Source organism: Erinaceus europaeus, chromosome 10, assembly GCF_950295315.1.
Source record: "Erinaceus europaeus chromosome 10, mEriEur2.1, whole genome shotgun sequence".
NCBI lineage: Eukaryota > Metazoa > Chordata > Mammalia > Eulipotyphla > Erinaceidae > Erinaceus > Erinaceus europaeus.
In genome coordinates, this window is record NC_080171.1 from 107,976,662 (window position 1) to 107,990,408 (window position 13,747).

Genomic DNA, 13,747 nt, shown 5'->3' on the forward strand with positions numbered 1-13,747 from the left:
TTTCCTATGTATCGTGAACAGAGTACTCACTATCCATGATGTTTTGCATCTTACAGTTTTCTTTTTTTCTTAATATTTATTTATTAATTTATTTCCTTTTGTTGCCCTTGTTGTTTTATTGCTGTAGTTATTGTTGTCATTGTTGTTGGATAAGACAGAGAGAAATGGAGAGAGGAGGGGAAGACAGAGAGGGGGAGAGAAAGACAGACACCTGCAGACCAGCTTCACTGCTTGTGAAGCGACTCCCCTGCAGATGGGGAGCCGGGACTCAAACCGGGATCCTTACGCTGGTCCTTGTACTTTGTGCCACATAAGCTTAACCCGCTGCGCTACCACCTGACTCCCACAGTTTTCTTTTCACAACACACTCCTAGAAATTCAATAAATAGATATAGCACATATCCTTTGAAAGGATGATTTCCATGGTAGAATAAATTACATAATCAGAACATACCACAATTCATTTACCTAGTGTCCCTACTCTTGTAAGTTCAGACCATTTTCAAGTTTTTGCAATTACAAACAATTCTGTGATTTTATTCTTGAACATATATCTTTGTATGGATCTCTAGTTTCTTCCAAAGGGTTATTCCTAGAAGTGGAACAACAAGCTTAAAGAGTATAGACCCCAGGCAGCTGGACTTTGGTGCATCTAGTTAAACACTCGTAGTACCATGCACAAGGACCAGGGTTCAAGCCCTGCTCCCCACCTGCAAGAGGGTTGCTTCACAAGGGGCGAAAGAGGTCTGAAGCTGTCTTTCTCTCTTCCTCTCTTTCTCTCTCAACTTTTCTCTGTTCTATCAAGTATTAAAAAAAAAAAAGAAAGAAAAAGAAAAAAAGGGAAAAAAAAAAAGGCCACTAGTAGAGATAGATTCATAGTGCCAAAACCAAGCCCCAGCGATAACCATGGTGGCGATAAAACACACAAAAAATAAATAAAATAAAAGAGAAAAGGTCACTGTTTTTCACAAAGATGTTATTTTGATGAGTATAATACTGTTATTTTAACATGAAATACTAAATATTTCAAGACTACAAACCCTGGTCTAATTCTTCAATGCATGCAAAGACTTTTTGTTGTTGTTGTTCTGACCGTGAGACAATCAAAGTGCATGTGCCCAGCAGTGACATCCTCTCCATCCCTCCCACCCCCATGTCCCAAACCTCAGGGACAGGAAGCAGAGACAGCATTAAAACTACAGCTCACTGCCTGGGCTAAGCAATGAGCAGTGGTTTAATCATATCAGTCAGGGCAAAGGCATATACACTTTCAGCCTCAACAAGTCTCACAGTAGTAATGCTTTCAAAAACTGCTCACAGTTTGCATCTCAAGTTAACTAACAGACCCCCAAAGGTCATCAGATTCACAAAATCTGGAGTTGGAGGGGTGTATAACTAGTTAAAGAAAACAAAAACAAAACAAAAAACTAGATCCCACTCACACTTCCAGCGTCACAGACAATAATGCCACCGACTAGGCACCATGGAAGAAGAGTTTCTGGGAACCATAATATTAAGTACAGCTTTAGTACTGAGGTGGATGGTTTCCTTTACAGGGCAGCCAGCAGGTAAACAGACAAGGCTTCAGACAATCCTGAGTGGGCTAGTTCATTTTCATTTGGGATATCTAAGCATCCACTGGGTAAAACTAACATAGGATTTACTTATTTATTTTTAAATATTTACTTTATTTATTATTGGATAGAGACAGACAAATTGAGAGAGGGTATAGGGAGAGAGAGACAGACACACACACATACACACAGAGAGAGAGACCTATAGCCCTGCTTCACCACTTGTGGAGCTTTCCCCCTGCAGGTGGGGACCAGGGGCTTGAACCTAGGTCCTTGTGCACTGCAGTGTGAGCACTTAACCAGGTGTGCCACAGCCTGGTCCCGGATTTACTTATTTATTTATACCATAATGCTATTTTCCAGCCCTGCATAGTTCAAGGAAATAAAAAAAGACCAAGCTAACAAGTAGAACTATGTGTGAGTGCAGAACTTTTTAACATTAAATGTTACTGGGCAGTTTATTTCTCTATCCATCCAAAGTGGATCTCTGTCAAATTCAGTTTCTATGATTGATCATGGATTTTAGCTCATAACCAACCAATATAGCTTATAAAGAATCAATATAAAGAGTATATGAAAGAAAAAGATAAAAGTATCTATGAAAGAACTTTAGAAATCATTAGTGCTTTGGGGACTGGGTGGTGGCTCACACTGTAGAGTGCATTATCACACATAAGGACCGAGGTTCAAGCTCTTGGTCCCTACTTGTAGGGCAAAAGCTTCACAAATGTTGAAGCAATACTGTAGGTGTCTCTCCCTCCATTTATATCTCCCCCCTTTCTCTCTTATTCTCTATCTCTTACCGTTAGCAAAAGAAAGAAAACTGGCCACCAGGAGCAGTGGAGCTGTACAGGCACTAAGCCCCAATGATAACCCTGGTGACAAACAAAGAAATAGCTACAACAAGAGACAGAATATGGGCAGGGATAGATAACATAATGGTTATGCAAAGAGTTTCTCATGCCTAAGACTCTGAAGTCCCAGGTTCAATCTCCTGTACCACCATAAGCCAGAGTTGCTCATTTTTTTAAATGTTTATTTATTTATTGAATAGAGACAGCCAGAATTGAAGAGGGAAGGGGGTGATAGAGAAGGTGAGAGACAGAGAAACAGAGAGACACCTGCAGCCCTGCTTCACCACTTGCAAAGCTTTCCCCATGCAGGTGGGGACTGGGGGCTCGAACCCAGGTCCTTGTGCACTGCAACATGTGCTCTCAACCAGGTGCGCCACCGCCCGGCCCCTAGCATTCTGTATATTTTAACTATTAAAATAAGGTTATGAAAGCATGCTTTAGAATTTCCCTTATTTAATATGTATTTTAAATGGAAGAAATAAAATGTTTTCTTTCATATTAGATTAAAAAAAATACTCAAACACCTATGTGGGTTACAGTGCTTTCTAAAAATGTTCTCACTTTGATCCAGAATATATCATCATCATCTTTAAACTTTTTTAGAACCCCAAACTCTGTTTACTTCCCTTGTCATGCAATCTTTAAACAAATAAAATACAGAGACATAGCTGTACTGGTTTCTGGGTTTTTTTTTTTCAAAAGAGAAAACATGAAACAAATAGGAGCATTCCTCTCCACATAAAAAAAATAAAACTCCCTTTAATTATTAAAATTAGTAAAAAGCACTGGCAGTTAAAGTTTTAAAAACCAGCAAATAAATGTTTGTAAGGGAGGTGCCAATGCCTTTAATCAAAGCATTGCTTCCTCTAATTATTATATTCCATATAAAATGACAGCTGTCTTTACCACAGTTATCACATCCTGTACTTAACTGCTCTGTTATTTAGGAAATGACCAGGTCCTTTTTCAGAAGCTAAGAGGTTAATATCATGTGATTACTTTAGCAAGAGTTCTATACAAAGCCGGTAATGTGAGGACCTGTGGACTAATCCAAGAAAGCAGTAAGTCAAGACGGAAGCAGAGTCAGCCAGGCCAGCAATCACAAAGAAAGGACAGTGGCCCTCATAGGACTGGTCAGACCCTTCATGGCGACATCTACAGAACAGGGCTCCTAGGCCAGGCGTATCTGCCAATGAGGGCAAACAAGGCAACTGAGCAAGAACAGGTAACACGACCTGAGCGACAGAAGGCGGAGCCTTCTCTTCAGTGCTTTTCAGGACAGCAGAGTAACAGTGGTTTCAATGAACTCTGTGAAGGCAGGAAAATGTCTTCCGTCACCAGCTTCACACACACACACACACACACACACACACACACACACTTTTCACACCAGTTGACACCTAAACAAGAAATACTTGAAGCCTGGATGTGAAGCCTGGATGTGAAGCCTGGATGTGAAGCCTGGATGTGAAGCCTGGATGTGTAGGTGTCCAGGGCTGAGGAAAAGGGTTAGAGAAAGCCAACCCCATCATGGATCCCTCCTGCCTGATCATTTAAGCTCTCGAGAGAACTGAACACTACCCACCATGGTCTGAGCTCTCTGAAGACTCCCATCACGTGGACTGTAGCTGAATGCCAAGAGCCACAGAAGGGCCTCAGGGGGTTCAGTTTCTGACATCACCAACTGCTCAGCCACCATATCAGACCATCTTCCAAAGCGAACAAACAAAAACCAGCTCTCAAAGGGACCTCCATAGGACCTGGAATAGAACCAAAAAAACAGAGCAGCTGGGCAATGTGATTTCTTTTTCTTTTTGGTCCTTAAAGCAACTGTAATGCTTGTGAACGATTCGCTGGAATTGTTCTTACCCAGTGAAGTACGAATTGCAAGGAAAGCAAGTTCGACTTAGAAAACTAACTTACACTGCCACTCTAAAGGCAGGCCTCTCAAAACCCCATGTGCCCTGAGGACTTCAAACATTTAAAGCTTTGTATCCAGGGACAAAGAACACAGCCCTCTGAGAAAGACAGATTTGGGCCCATGACCAGCAGGAATGATGCAAGACACAGACATGAAGGCAATGCTCTGCCTTCTGCATGGCCTGCACAGCTGGGCTGCTGTGGAGAGTAGGGCCTCCCAGCCACAAGGAAGCCACCCAGGCAGCTCCAGAGCAAGAAATGAGGGGCCGCCTGGGGTCCAGATGGAAACTAGAAAAGGGACACAGGAACACACGCAGAAACACGTGCTATTTGCTTTCTGACAAAACACAAAGTTGGTATATTGGCAATTATGGATTTCCTTTTTTTTCCTGCCAAGATTCTTGCTGGAATTCTGTGGCTGTATGACAACCACAATGCTCCTAGAGGTCATTTCCCACCCTCCTTTTTTTTTTTTTTTTTGCCAGATGATGATAAAGACAGAGATGGAAAGAGGGAGGGACAGAGAAGAGACGCCTGCAGCACTACTTCACTGCTCATGAAGCTTCTCTCCTGCAGGTGGGGACCAGGGGCTTGAACCTGGGTCCTTTCTCATGGCGTGCTCCTACTGAGTGTGCCACCACCCGGTCCCTGGCAATTATGACTTTTTAATGAGCTATATGCACCTTCATAATATCACCTCTATACATCAATGCTGAAAAGTTACAGATTTTGTAAAGCCATCATTTAGTCACTATAAACTTGGAGCTGTAGTAGGAGTTTAAGGACTAGAAACTATTTGAGGTAAAAATCCATTAATTCTTCAGTGACAGTCTCAGCAGCCTAATATCTCCCGAGAGAAAAAAGAGCACAGCTGGAATGAGATCACGTTAAGTAATAATATTCTCTCTGAACTGGAGAAGTTCCTGGAAGTACTGTTTCTGGTACAGGAGAGGGTGCTGGATCCCTTCTTTGCTGGATATAGGGCCCAATTCCTTGCCTGGTTCATGGAGTTCTCATGATTTAGTAAGCGCTGTCTTGCCTCCCTTGCATATCAGATTTCAGGCTCAGGGGAAAACAAAAACAAAAGCAAACAAACAACAGCAACAAAAACTAGTATAGTCATAAGCCCTTTGGAATAGAACTAAAACAGGCCTGCTAGCTATCTCCAAAACAGAGACCCCCCCAACTCTTCATCTGCACGATTCCAGCCCTTAGGCTCATGATTAATCAACAACTTGTTTGGCTTTATATGTTAACTCTCTTTTCAGTCACCAGGTTCCAGATGCTACCATAATGCCAAACAGACTTCCCTGGAGAGATAACCCCACCAATGTGTCCTGGAGCCCCACTTCCCCAGAGCCCTGCCCCACTAGGGAAAGAGAGAGACAGGCTGGGAGTATGGATCAACCTGTCAATGCCCATGTTCAGTGGGGAAGCAATTACAGAAGCCAGACCTTCCACCTTCTGCATCCACCCTGGGTCCATACTCCCAGAGGGATGAAGAATAAGAAAGTTATCAGGGGAGGGGACGAGATGTAGAGTTCTGATGGTGGGAACTATGTGGTGCTGTACCCCTCTTATGCTATGGTTTTGTCAATGTTTCCTTAGAAGAAGAAGCTGAGCAGAGTGTTACATTACAAAGAACTTAATGCTTGGGTGTGAATGCTCTTAGCAAAATAGCACATAACATATCTGAAATAGTATAGTATCAGAATGTTAGAAAGTGTTTTCTAACTTTAGAATATAACTGTGCACTTAAAAAAGAGAGAAGAAAACCACTTCACCTGGTGCAAACAAAATTTAGAATTTCCTCCCCTGGAGAGGCAGAGAAGACCTGGGGAGGTAAGCTTCCCTGTCTGCATGGCTTGGGTGGGGGGTCTAGCACATAAACACTGCCTTCCCCCCGGGGCCATTCTTTCTCTTATTTTCACACTTTTCTATTTCAGAATATAATACCAGACTATCTCTAGGACAGTTTCTATGCCAGAGAATTATACACATATGCCTATTTATTCTGAGCTGCTCAGAGGAATTCATGCTTCCTCCACTTCTCTCTTAGCACTGTGTTTCCCTTGTTAGACCCACTTAAAGAGGGGGGCAGCTGGGTGGTGGCGCACCTGGTTGAACGCACATGTTACAATGTGCAAGGACCCAGGTTCAAGTCCCTGATCCCCACCTGCAGGGAGAAAGCTTCATGAGTGGTGAAGCAGTGCTGCAGGCGTCTCTCGGACTCTCTTCTTCACTATCCCTCCCTTCCCTTTTGATTTCAGGCTGTCTCTATCCAAGAAATAAATAAAGATAATAATAAAGGAAAGAGAGATGGGGAGGAGGTGGAGGTCAAGTAAACATGTTGAAGCCGACTGAGAAGTCACCGGGGCTTGCTTACCTGTGAGCTGTTCCTTCAACTACTTCTCTGAGCAGCTCAGACATATGTTTCAGTGACTGATGCCAAAGTCTCTGTGGGGTATCTGCAAGGGAGAGAGTCATCAGAGGTCTGACACTTCTTCAAAGTCAAACCTATTAGGAATCACCTGTAACTAACACAGGAAGAGGTTTGGGGAAAGGCCATTTTGTTCTGGTCCAAAAATCTGTAGCACTATTTCTACTGTTCTCCATCAATACCCATCTCTTTCAGCCTGAAGAAAGGCTGAATCAGTGTTATTAAAGCTAAACTTCAAGGCTCTTGGACTTGAAGTGCATGAAAACAGAGACAAAGACTATATAAGCCTGTTTGAGGACTCAGCTCCAGATGTCCCCAGGTTTTTCTTTTCTATCTAACTATCTCCACCTCCATCATTTAGAATTTGTAGTGAGGGACCAGGTGGTGGTGCACCCAGCTGAGTTAAGTATTACAATGCTCAATGCTCACGTTCTCAGTCTCCACGTGCTGGGGGAAGCTTCACGAGTGGTGAAGCAGAGCTGCAAGTCTCTCTCTCTCTCTCTCTCTCTCTCTCTCTCTCTCTCTCTCCTCCCTTCCTCCCTCCCTCCCTATTTCCCCATTCCCTCTCAACTTCTGTCTTTATAAAAAATAAGTGAATAAAATTAAAAGAATTTGTGATTAAAAATATGTGGAGACTACAATAACAGTCTGTATGAAGCTAGAAACAGGCTACCAAACTGCTTTTCTATGACACTGATAATTCAGAATATGGATACAGGTTTATTTATAGTAAAGTAAAGACAAGGGAAAAAAAAAGAGAAGGGTTAGGGTGCAAACAAATGTCTATTCTTGAGTTCAATTTTTTTGGTTTCACAATTATCCTGTGGTTTTAAACACATCTAAGCATGTATGTATCTGTGATTCTAAACAACATCTGAAAAAAGTTACTGCATTTTCATGTAGTGATAGATTCCATAATTAAATCCACGCCGAAGATAATACAAATGATACAGTGACTACCGCTACTCCACAAGTGTTATAGATTAAAGAATGATGTATTATCTCTCTTTCTACTCTGAATTCCCAGAACTCTTGGACATATAGTCTTGTGGATGCATTTAAAATGTTCTCCTTTGTATTCATTGTTTAGATTAGATATATCTTATTTTAAATATCCTCTGCATGTAACTCCTGAATAGGGCTCATAAGTGACCCATTTTTATGCCCCACAGGACTTTACAGTGGGCATGAAATCAATTTCTGATGAGTAGTAGATTCCACTATTAAAATACTTCAGTTTGTAAATATATCATTCATTTTCTTCCAAAATGCTCTAGGAACTAGCATAGCAAATTTTGTATTGCTGTTTGAATTATCTGTGGGGCATAAATTTAGCAAAATAACACAAAGGGCAAGTAGACCGAGTTTATGTCCATATGCTACCACAGCCTCTGTAAATTTCCAAATTAAAAAATTACAACTTCAATACATATTTGTTGCTCACTTGGTCTCTCATGGAAGCTAACCTTAAGCTGTGCAGGTCTGACTAAAAATATTAAGTGGATTTTTTCTTTTCTGCCTTGTTCTTAACATTTTCTCACTCTATTTCCACAGCCTATGTTCCGCAAAGCTGTTGATCTGAGATCCCACCAATTCATCATTACTTCCACTTATAGAATCTGAGAACACTGTTAGATCAGTCACTTTAGGTGAGAAGCTACATCTTTCAGTGAAAAGAAAGAGGAATTTAGATTTTATGAAATGCTCTGAAGCCTTAAATTGTCTACTTTCCCCAATATAAACCTTATTCAAGCCTTAGGGAAGGGGATTCAGTAAAAAGTTAAGGCCAGCAAAGTTGCAGACGATATCATGATGCCAACCTGAGTTCCCTGGGCATTTGATCTCACCAATCTATCCTGGAACCCCACCTCCCTAGAGGCCTACCCTACTAAGGAAAGACAGAAACAGGCTTGGGGTATGGATCGACCTATCAATGCCAATATCCAGCAGAGAAGCAAATACAGAAGCCAGACCTTCCACCTTCTGCACCTCATAAAGATCTTTACTCCCAGAGGGATAAAGATTAGGGAAGCTTCCAATGGAGGGGATGGGCTATGGAACTCTGGTGGTGGGAATATTGTATGGAATCATACCCCTCTTACCCCACTATCTTATTGATCACTATGAAATCACTATAAGAAAAAAGTTAAGGCCAGCGAGATACAGGGTAAGGTGCATACCTTGCTATAAGTGCAGCCCAGGTTCAAATGCTGGTACCACATGGGAGTGTTATGGTACCAGGGGAAATGCTGGTGCTGTGGTGTCTATGTTTTTCTCTATCTGAATGAAAAAAGTGATTTTAGAGCCTGGCTCTGCAAACATGTATGTGTACACACACACACACACACACACACACACACACACACACACACACACACACACTTACTGGCCTCTTAACCCTTTCCTTCTATGATCAGACAAAATGTCTCTTGTGGTATACTTATGTCAGTGTGCCCTTTCCTTCAGGCTTCAAGCTTTAGAGAGAGAGAGAAAAGATGCCTTATTTCTGACGTATTTCTGAAACATGAGTGCTCAGGCATGCTAATGGATGAACACCTGTTAAGGACAGACTTATCTTTCCCACTCACTGGAGATAACCCACGGAAAGCTGTGATCTAATACCCCAACCAAATTATTCTGAATATCATCCCTAGGGTTAGTGGGAGAAACGCTCCCCAAATATCCTGGAATTCATTCGTCATTTTAAAATCTCCTCTTCTGCCACAAAGGGCATGAAGCTGAAAGAAAGAAACACAAATGAGTGCACTGTTTCCTTCTAACTCAGCCAAGTCCTAGCATGTTTCTGGAGTCCAGGTGGTTCTTGCTGGCACATGCAGAGAGAGGTCTTGTGCTGTGTAAGGCAGACTAGTAAAACTAAGTAGGGGGATTTTTCTTTTCTTTCTGTTGGGAAGTGAATGCAACTGAAAAATCAAGCAGCTTTTCATATCAAAAGTGATAGAATGTAAGAATCTAAGATCTGGAAGAATGGCAGAGATGACCAATTCTTTCTCATTACTGTAAGGGTTCAGTGTTCTCTTGCAGAAATTTTCACATGGGTAGAATGACCCTTCACATACCTTTCGGGTGCTGGAGTAGCATCATGACAAGAGATGGAGACGCATAAGGAAAGAAGGTCCTCAGTGCAAACTTCAGCTAGGGTGAAATTAACATAGATCGGAAGAAGTGTTAGGAAAATTCAAAGTCTTGAATCTACTGTTCAGAATGGATGTTCTCAGGTTAGCATACTGTGAATGCTTTCTTGAACATTTATTTAAAAAATAATAAATGCTTTCAATAGCTCTGTAAAAAACGATTCAGAAAAAGAAATCTTCTTGAAGTTACTCTGTGGTACTGAAGAAAAATAAGGCTGGGCCAATGAGATTATTCTCTTGGACAGTGTGCTGGCTCTACCATATGCACCACACAGGTTCATGTGCCCAGTACTGAAGGGAGTTTTGGTGCTGTAGTCTTAATCTCTCTGCCTATCTACCTGTCTCTATTTAAAAAAAAAAAAAGATAGAAATCAAAAAGAAGCAAAGAAAATTATGTTCATGATGACTTTGCAAGGTTTTTTTTGTTTTCGTTTTTAAACCCTCACATAAACACAGTCACACTTAAGTATTCTATTTAAGTGAGTTTCTTTCTTTCTTTTTTTCTTCTTTTCTTTCTTTTTCTTTTTTGCCTGCAGGGTTATTGCTGGGGCTCGGTGCCTGTACTGCGAAGCCACTACTCTTGGAGGCCATTTTTCTCCCATTTTGTTGCCCTGGTTGTTGCCGTTATTGTTATTGTTGCCACTGATGTTACTGTTGTTGGATAGGACAGAGAGAAATGGAGAGAGGAGGGGAAGACAGAGAGGGGGAGAGAAAGACAGACACCTGCAGATCTGCTTTACCACCTGTGAAGCGACCCCCCTGCAGGTGGGGAGCCGGGGGCTTGAACCGGGATCCTTACCAGTCCTTGTACTTTGCCCCATGTGTGCTTAACCCACTGCGCTACCGCCCGACCCCCTTAAGTGAGTTTCTAAGGCAGTTAGGAGATGTTAGGTACTCCAACACAGCTTTTCAATGACAACAACAACAACAACAACAACAACAAAAAAAGGGCATGATGTCATAGCAGTGTTAGTCAGACACAAGGATCAAGCACTATGGAGTTATTTGTGCCTTCTGAAGTCACAGAAGATAAGAAGTATTTTGGCAAAAATTTGTAAAAACTAGAGAGAATTAAGTGCACATGCTTTAAGTGTACAATCTGATTAAGTTTGGGTAAAGTGTGTAAATCCAATGTGCCCACTGCCACAATCAAGGCAGAACATTTTTATTAATCCCCCACCCCCCACCTCCACCACCAAATTCCCTTGCGGCTGTTAGTTTCCATTCTTCTACCCAAGACTGGCAAGCAATGTTTTGATTTTGGTCAGAGAAATCATGTAGACATTAGTTTTGCTTATTCTTTGATTTCACATAACTAGGATCATAAGAGTATCCTTTTGTGTCTTATTTCTTTGGCTTAATATACATATATTTTGAGACTCATCTATGCTAATGCACAAAGCAGTTCATCTTCTAATTGGTTAGAAGTAGTCATTTTCTGAATATACCGCAGTTATGTTTACTCATTCTCCTATGGATGGGTATTTGGACTTTTTCCAGTCCAGGGCTATTATGAATAAAGTTGTAATTAACATTCATATTTAAGTCTTGTTGTGGACATATGTTTTCATTTTTTCTAGCATAAATACCATAGGAATGAAATTACTACAGAGTAGATGCTTATTTTTAAGAATCCACCCTGTAGCTTTCCAAATTGGTTGACTGCTTCACACTCCCACCAGTAATTTATGAGAAGTCTAGTTGTTCCATATACTTGCAAACATTTGGCATTGTCAATCTTCTTCAGTTTAACTATTTGGGGACAAGGCAGAGGGTGGGGATGAAATCTTACCCCATACAATTTACTATGCATTTTTCCTGATATCGAATAATGTACAATTTTCATGTTTACTGCCTACTGACACATTTTTGAAGTGTTAACTTGGTCTTTTGTCCATCTTTTAAAGTTGAATCATTTCTTATGAATTGTAAGAGATATTTTTATATTCTAGACATAAATCTGTCAGATATGAGTATTCAAAATACTTTCTCTAGTTTGATAGTTTGTCTTTTAATTTTCTTAATGTCTAACAAAAAATATCTGATTAAATCTAATTAATTCTTTTTCAGTATGGTAGATACTTTTATTTTTTGCATTACTTACAAGAAATTTTATATTACCCCATGGGGAAAAATATATTCTCCTATATTTCCTTCTAGGAGTTAGCATTTATACTGAAATCTGTAATACTTTTCAAATTGTTGTTGTTTTGTGAGGCAGAAGTTTTTTTTCTCATATGAATATCCAGTTGCTGCAATATCATTAGTTAAAACCTTCCTTTAAGCACTGAATGACCATGTGTATGTCAAAAATCAATTCACCACACATGTATAAGTCTACTCAGTATTTCTGGGCTCTATTCTCTCCCATAGATCTATGTTTATTCTTTTACTTACCTCACTGCCACTAACTACAGCTTAAGCAGGCAGTCTCTAAGATAAGCTATTTCTCTGGTCCTGATATTAGCTATTTCTTGTTATGTCTATATTTTATTCCTTTGGCATTTCACAACTGTTTTTTGATACCTCAAGTTTATAAGGATTTCCCCCCTCCTTTTATTTTTTCCATCAAGAGTTATTGTTGGAACATGATGCCTGCATGATATATATATATAATTTTTTTGTCTTTGCTCTTCTTGTGATAGAGACAGAGAGAAACAGAGAAGGGGAAAAGAGAAAGATACGGAGGAAGAGAAAGAGATGCATGCAGTACCTCATCAATGATCATCAAGTTTCCTCCCTCCAGTTGGGACAGGGTCTAACACTGGGCCCTTGCATTAGTAATATCTGTGCTCTACTGGATGGCCACTGGCCAGCTTGAAGACCATTCTATAGTCTAGATATCCCTTGTCTCTACTAAGTTTCCTTTCTATCTCTCACATAAAATTCATTGGGGAAATATTAAAAGGACGACCAATTGGACACAGTAAGTGATACTCAGTGCTTTAACTGGGAGAAAGTCTAAGCTAGTCAGATAAAGAAAGGACTACAAAAGCTGGAAAAAGGCAAAAGACTGGTTCACTTAATGAGGGCCTTTTTGGTCAGCACCAGTCTACTCCATCTTCTGGGGCCCTAGTCAGTAAATTCTTGGATTCCAACATACAGATGATGGGTTTAGACCTCTAGTAGGTCCCTCACTCCACCATCACTGATCACTTCCATCAGGAATGTCACCATAAGTCCTCTTGTGGGCTTCTCCAGAACCTTGCTGTCACTATATAGTAGCAGTGGTACGAACCACCCCACTCTCCAACGGGAGGCTGGGTCAGCCTACTCTGCCACTCAGGGAAGACTGGTCCTGAAATGAGTGCAGCCTAGAATGTTCCCAGTTGTGACCATGAACTGCAAGCTCAGACTGACAGGGACTCAGAGGTAGCACAGGCTCCTGTGCTGAACAGGACTATATATGGGCCCTGGCTCAGGTGGATGGGGTAAACAGTTAATTGTATTTATATATTGTCTTCACGTTTGGGAGCTACTCTCTGCTCTAATCCAGCTTTATAATCCAGAGATGAGAAAATCTGACATCTTCCCAGTCAGTATTTTTCCTTTCCTTTTCTTTCTACATTTTACTAGTGACTTAATATTGATCTACAAATTATAATAGTTGGGGCCAGGTGGTGGCACACCTGGTTAAGTGCTCACATTATAATGTGTGAGAACCCCGGGTCAAGCCCCTGGCCCCCACCTGCAAGGGGAAAGCTTCATAAATGGTAGAGCAGAGCTGCAGGTGTCTCTGTCTCTTTCCCTCCCAATTTCCTCCTTCCTCTCAATTTTTGGCTATCTCTACCAAATAAATAAATAATA

At 41.0% G+C, this 13,747-nt stretch overlaps 1 protein-coding gene across 2 annotated transcripts in view; it reads right to left on the reverse strand.

Moving 5' to 3' along the window:
• FANCC (FA complementation group C) overlaps positions 1-13,747 on the reverse strand; it is a 192,669-nt gene that overhangs the window by 9,705 nt on the left and 169,217 nt on the right. For both annotated transcript variants that reach the window (XM_007539871.3, XM_060200477.1), the window contains exons 11-13: positions 9,866-9,941; positions 6,735-6,816; positions 4,014-4,188 (exon numbers count right to left, since the gene is read on the reverse strand). In XM_007539871.3, the coding sequence (XP_007539933.1) occupies positions 4,014-4,188; positions 6,735-6,816; positions 9,866-9,941 (333 nt within the window). The remainder of the gene's footprint in view (positions 1-4,013; positions 4,189-6,734; positions 6,817-9,865; positions 9,942-13,747) is intronic.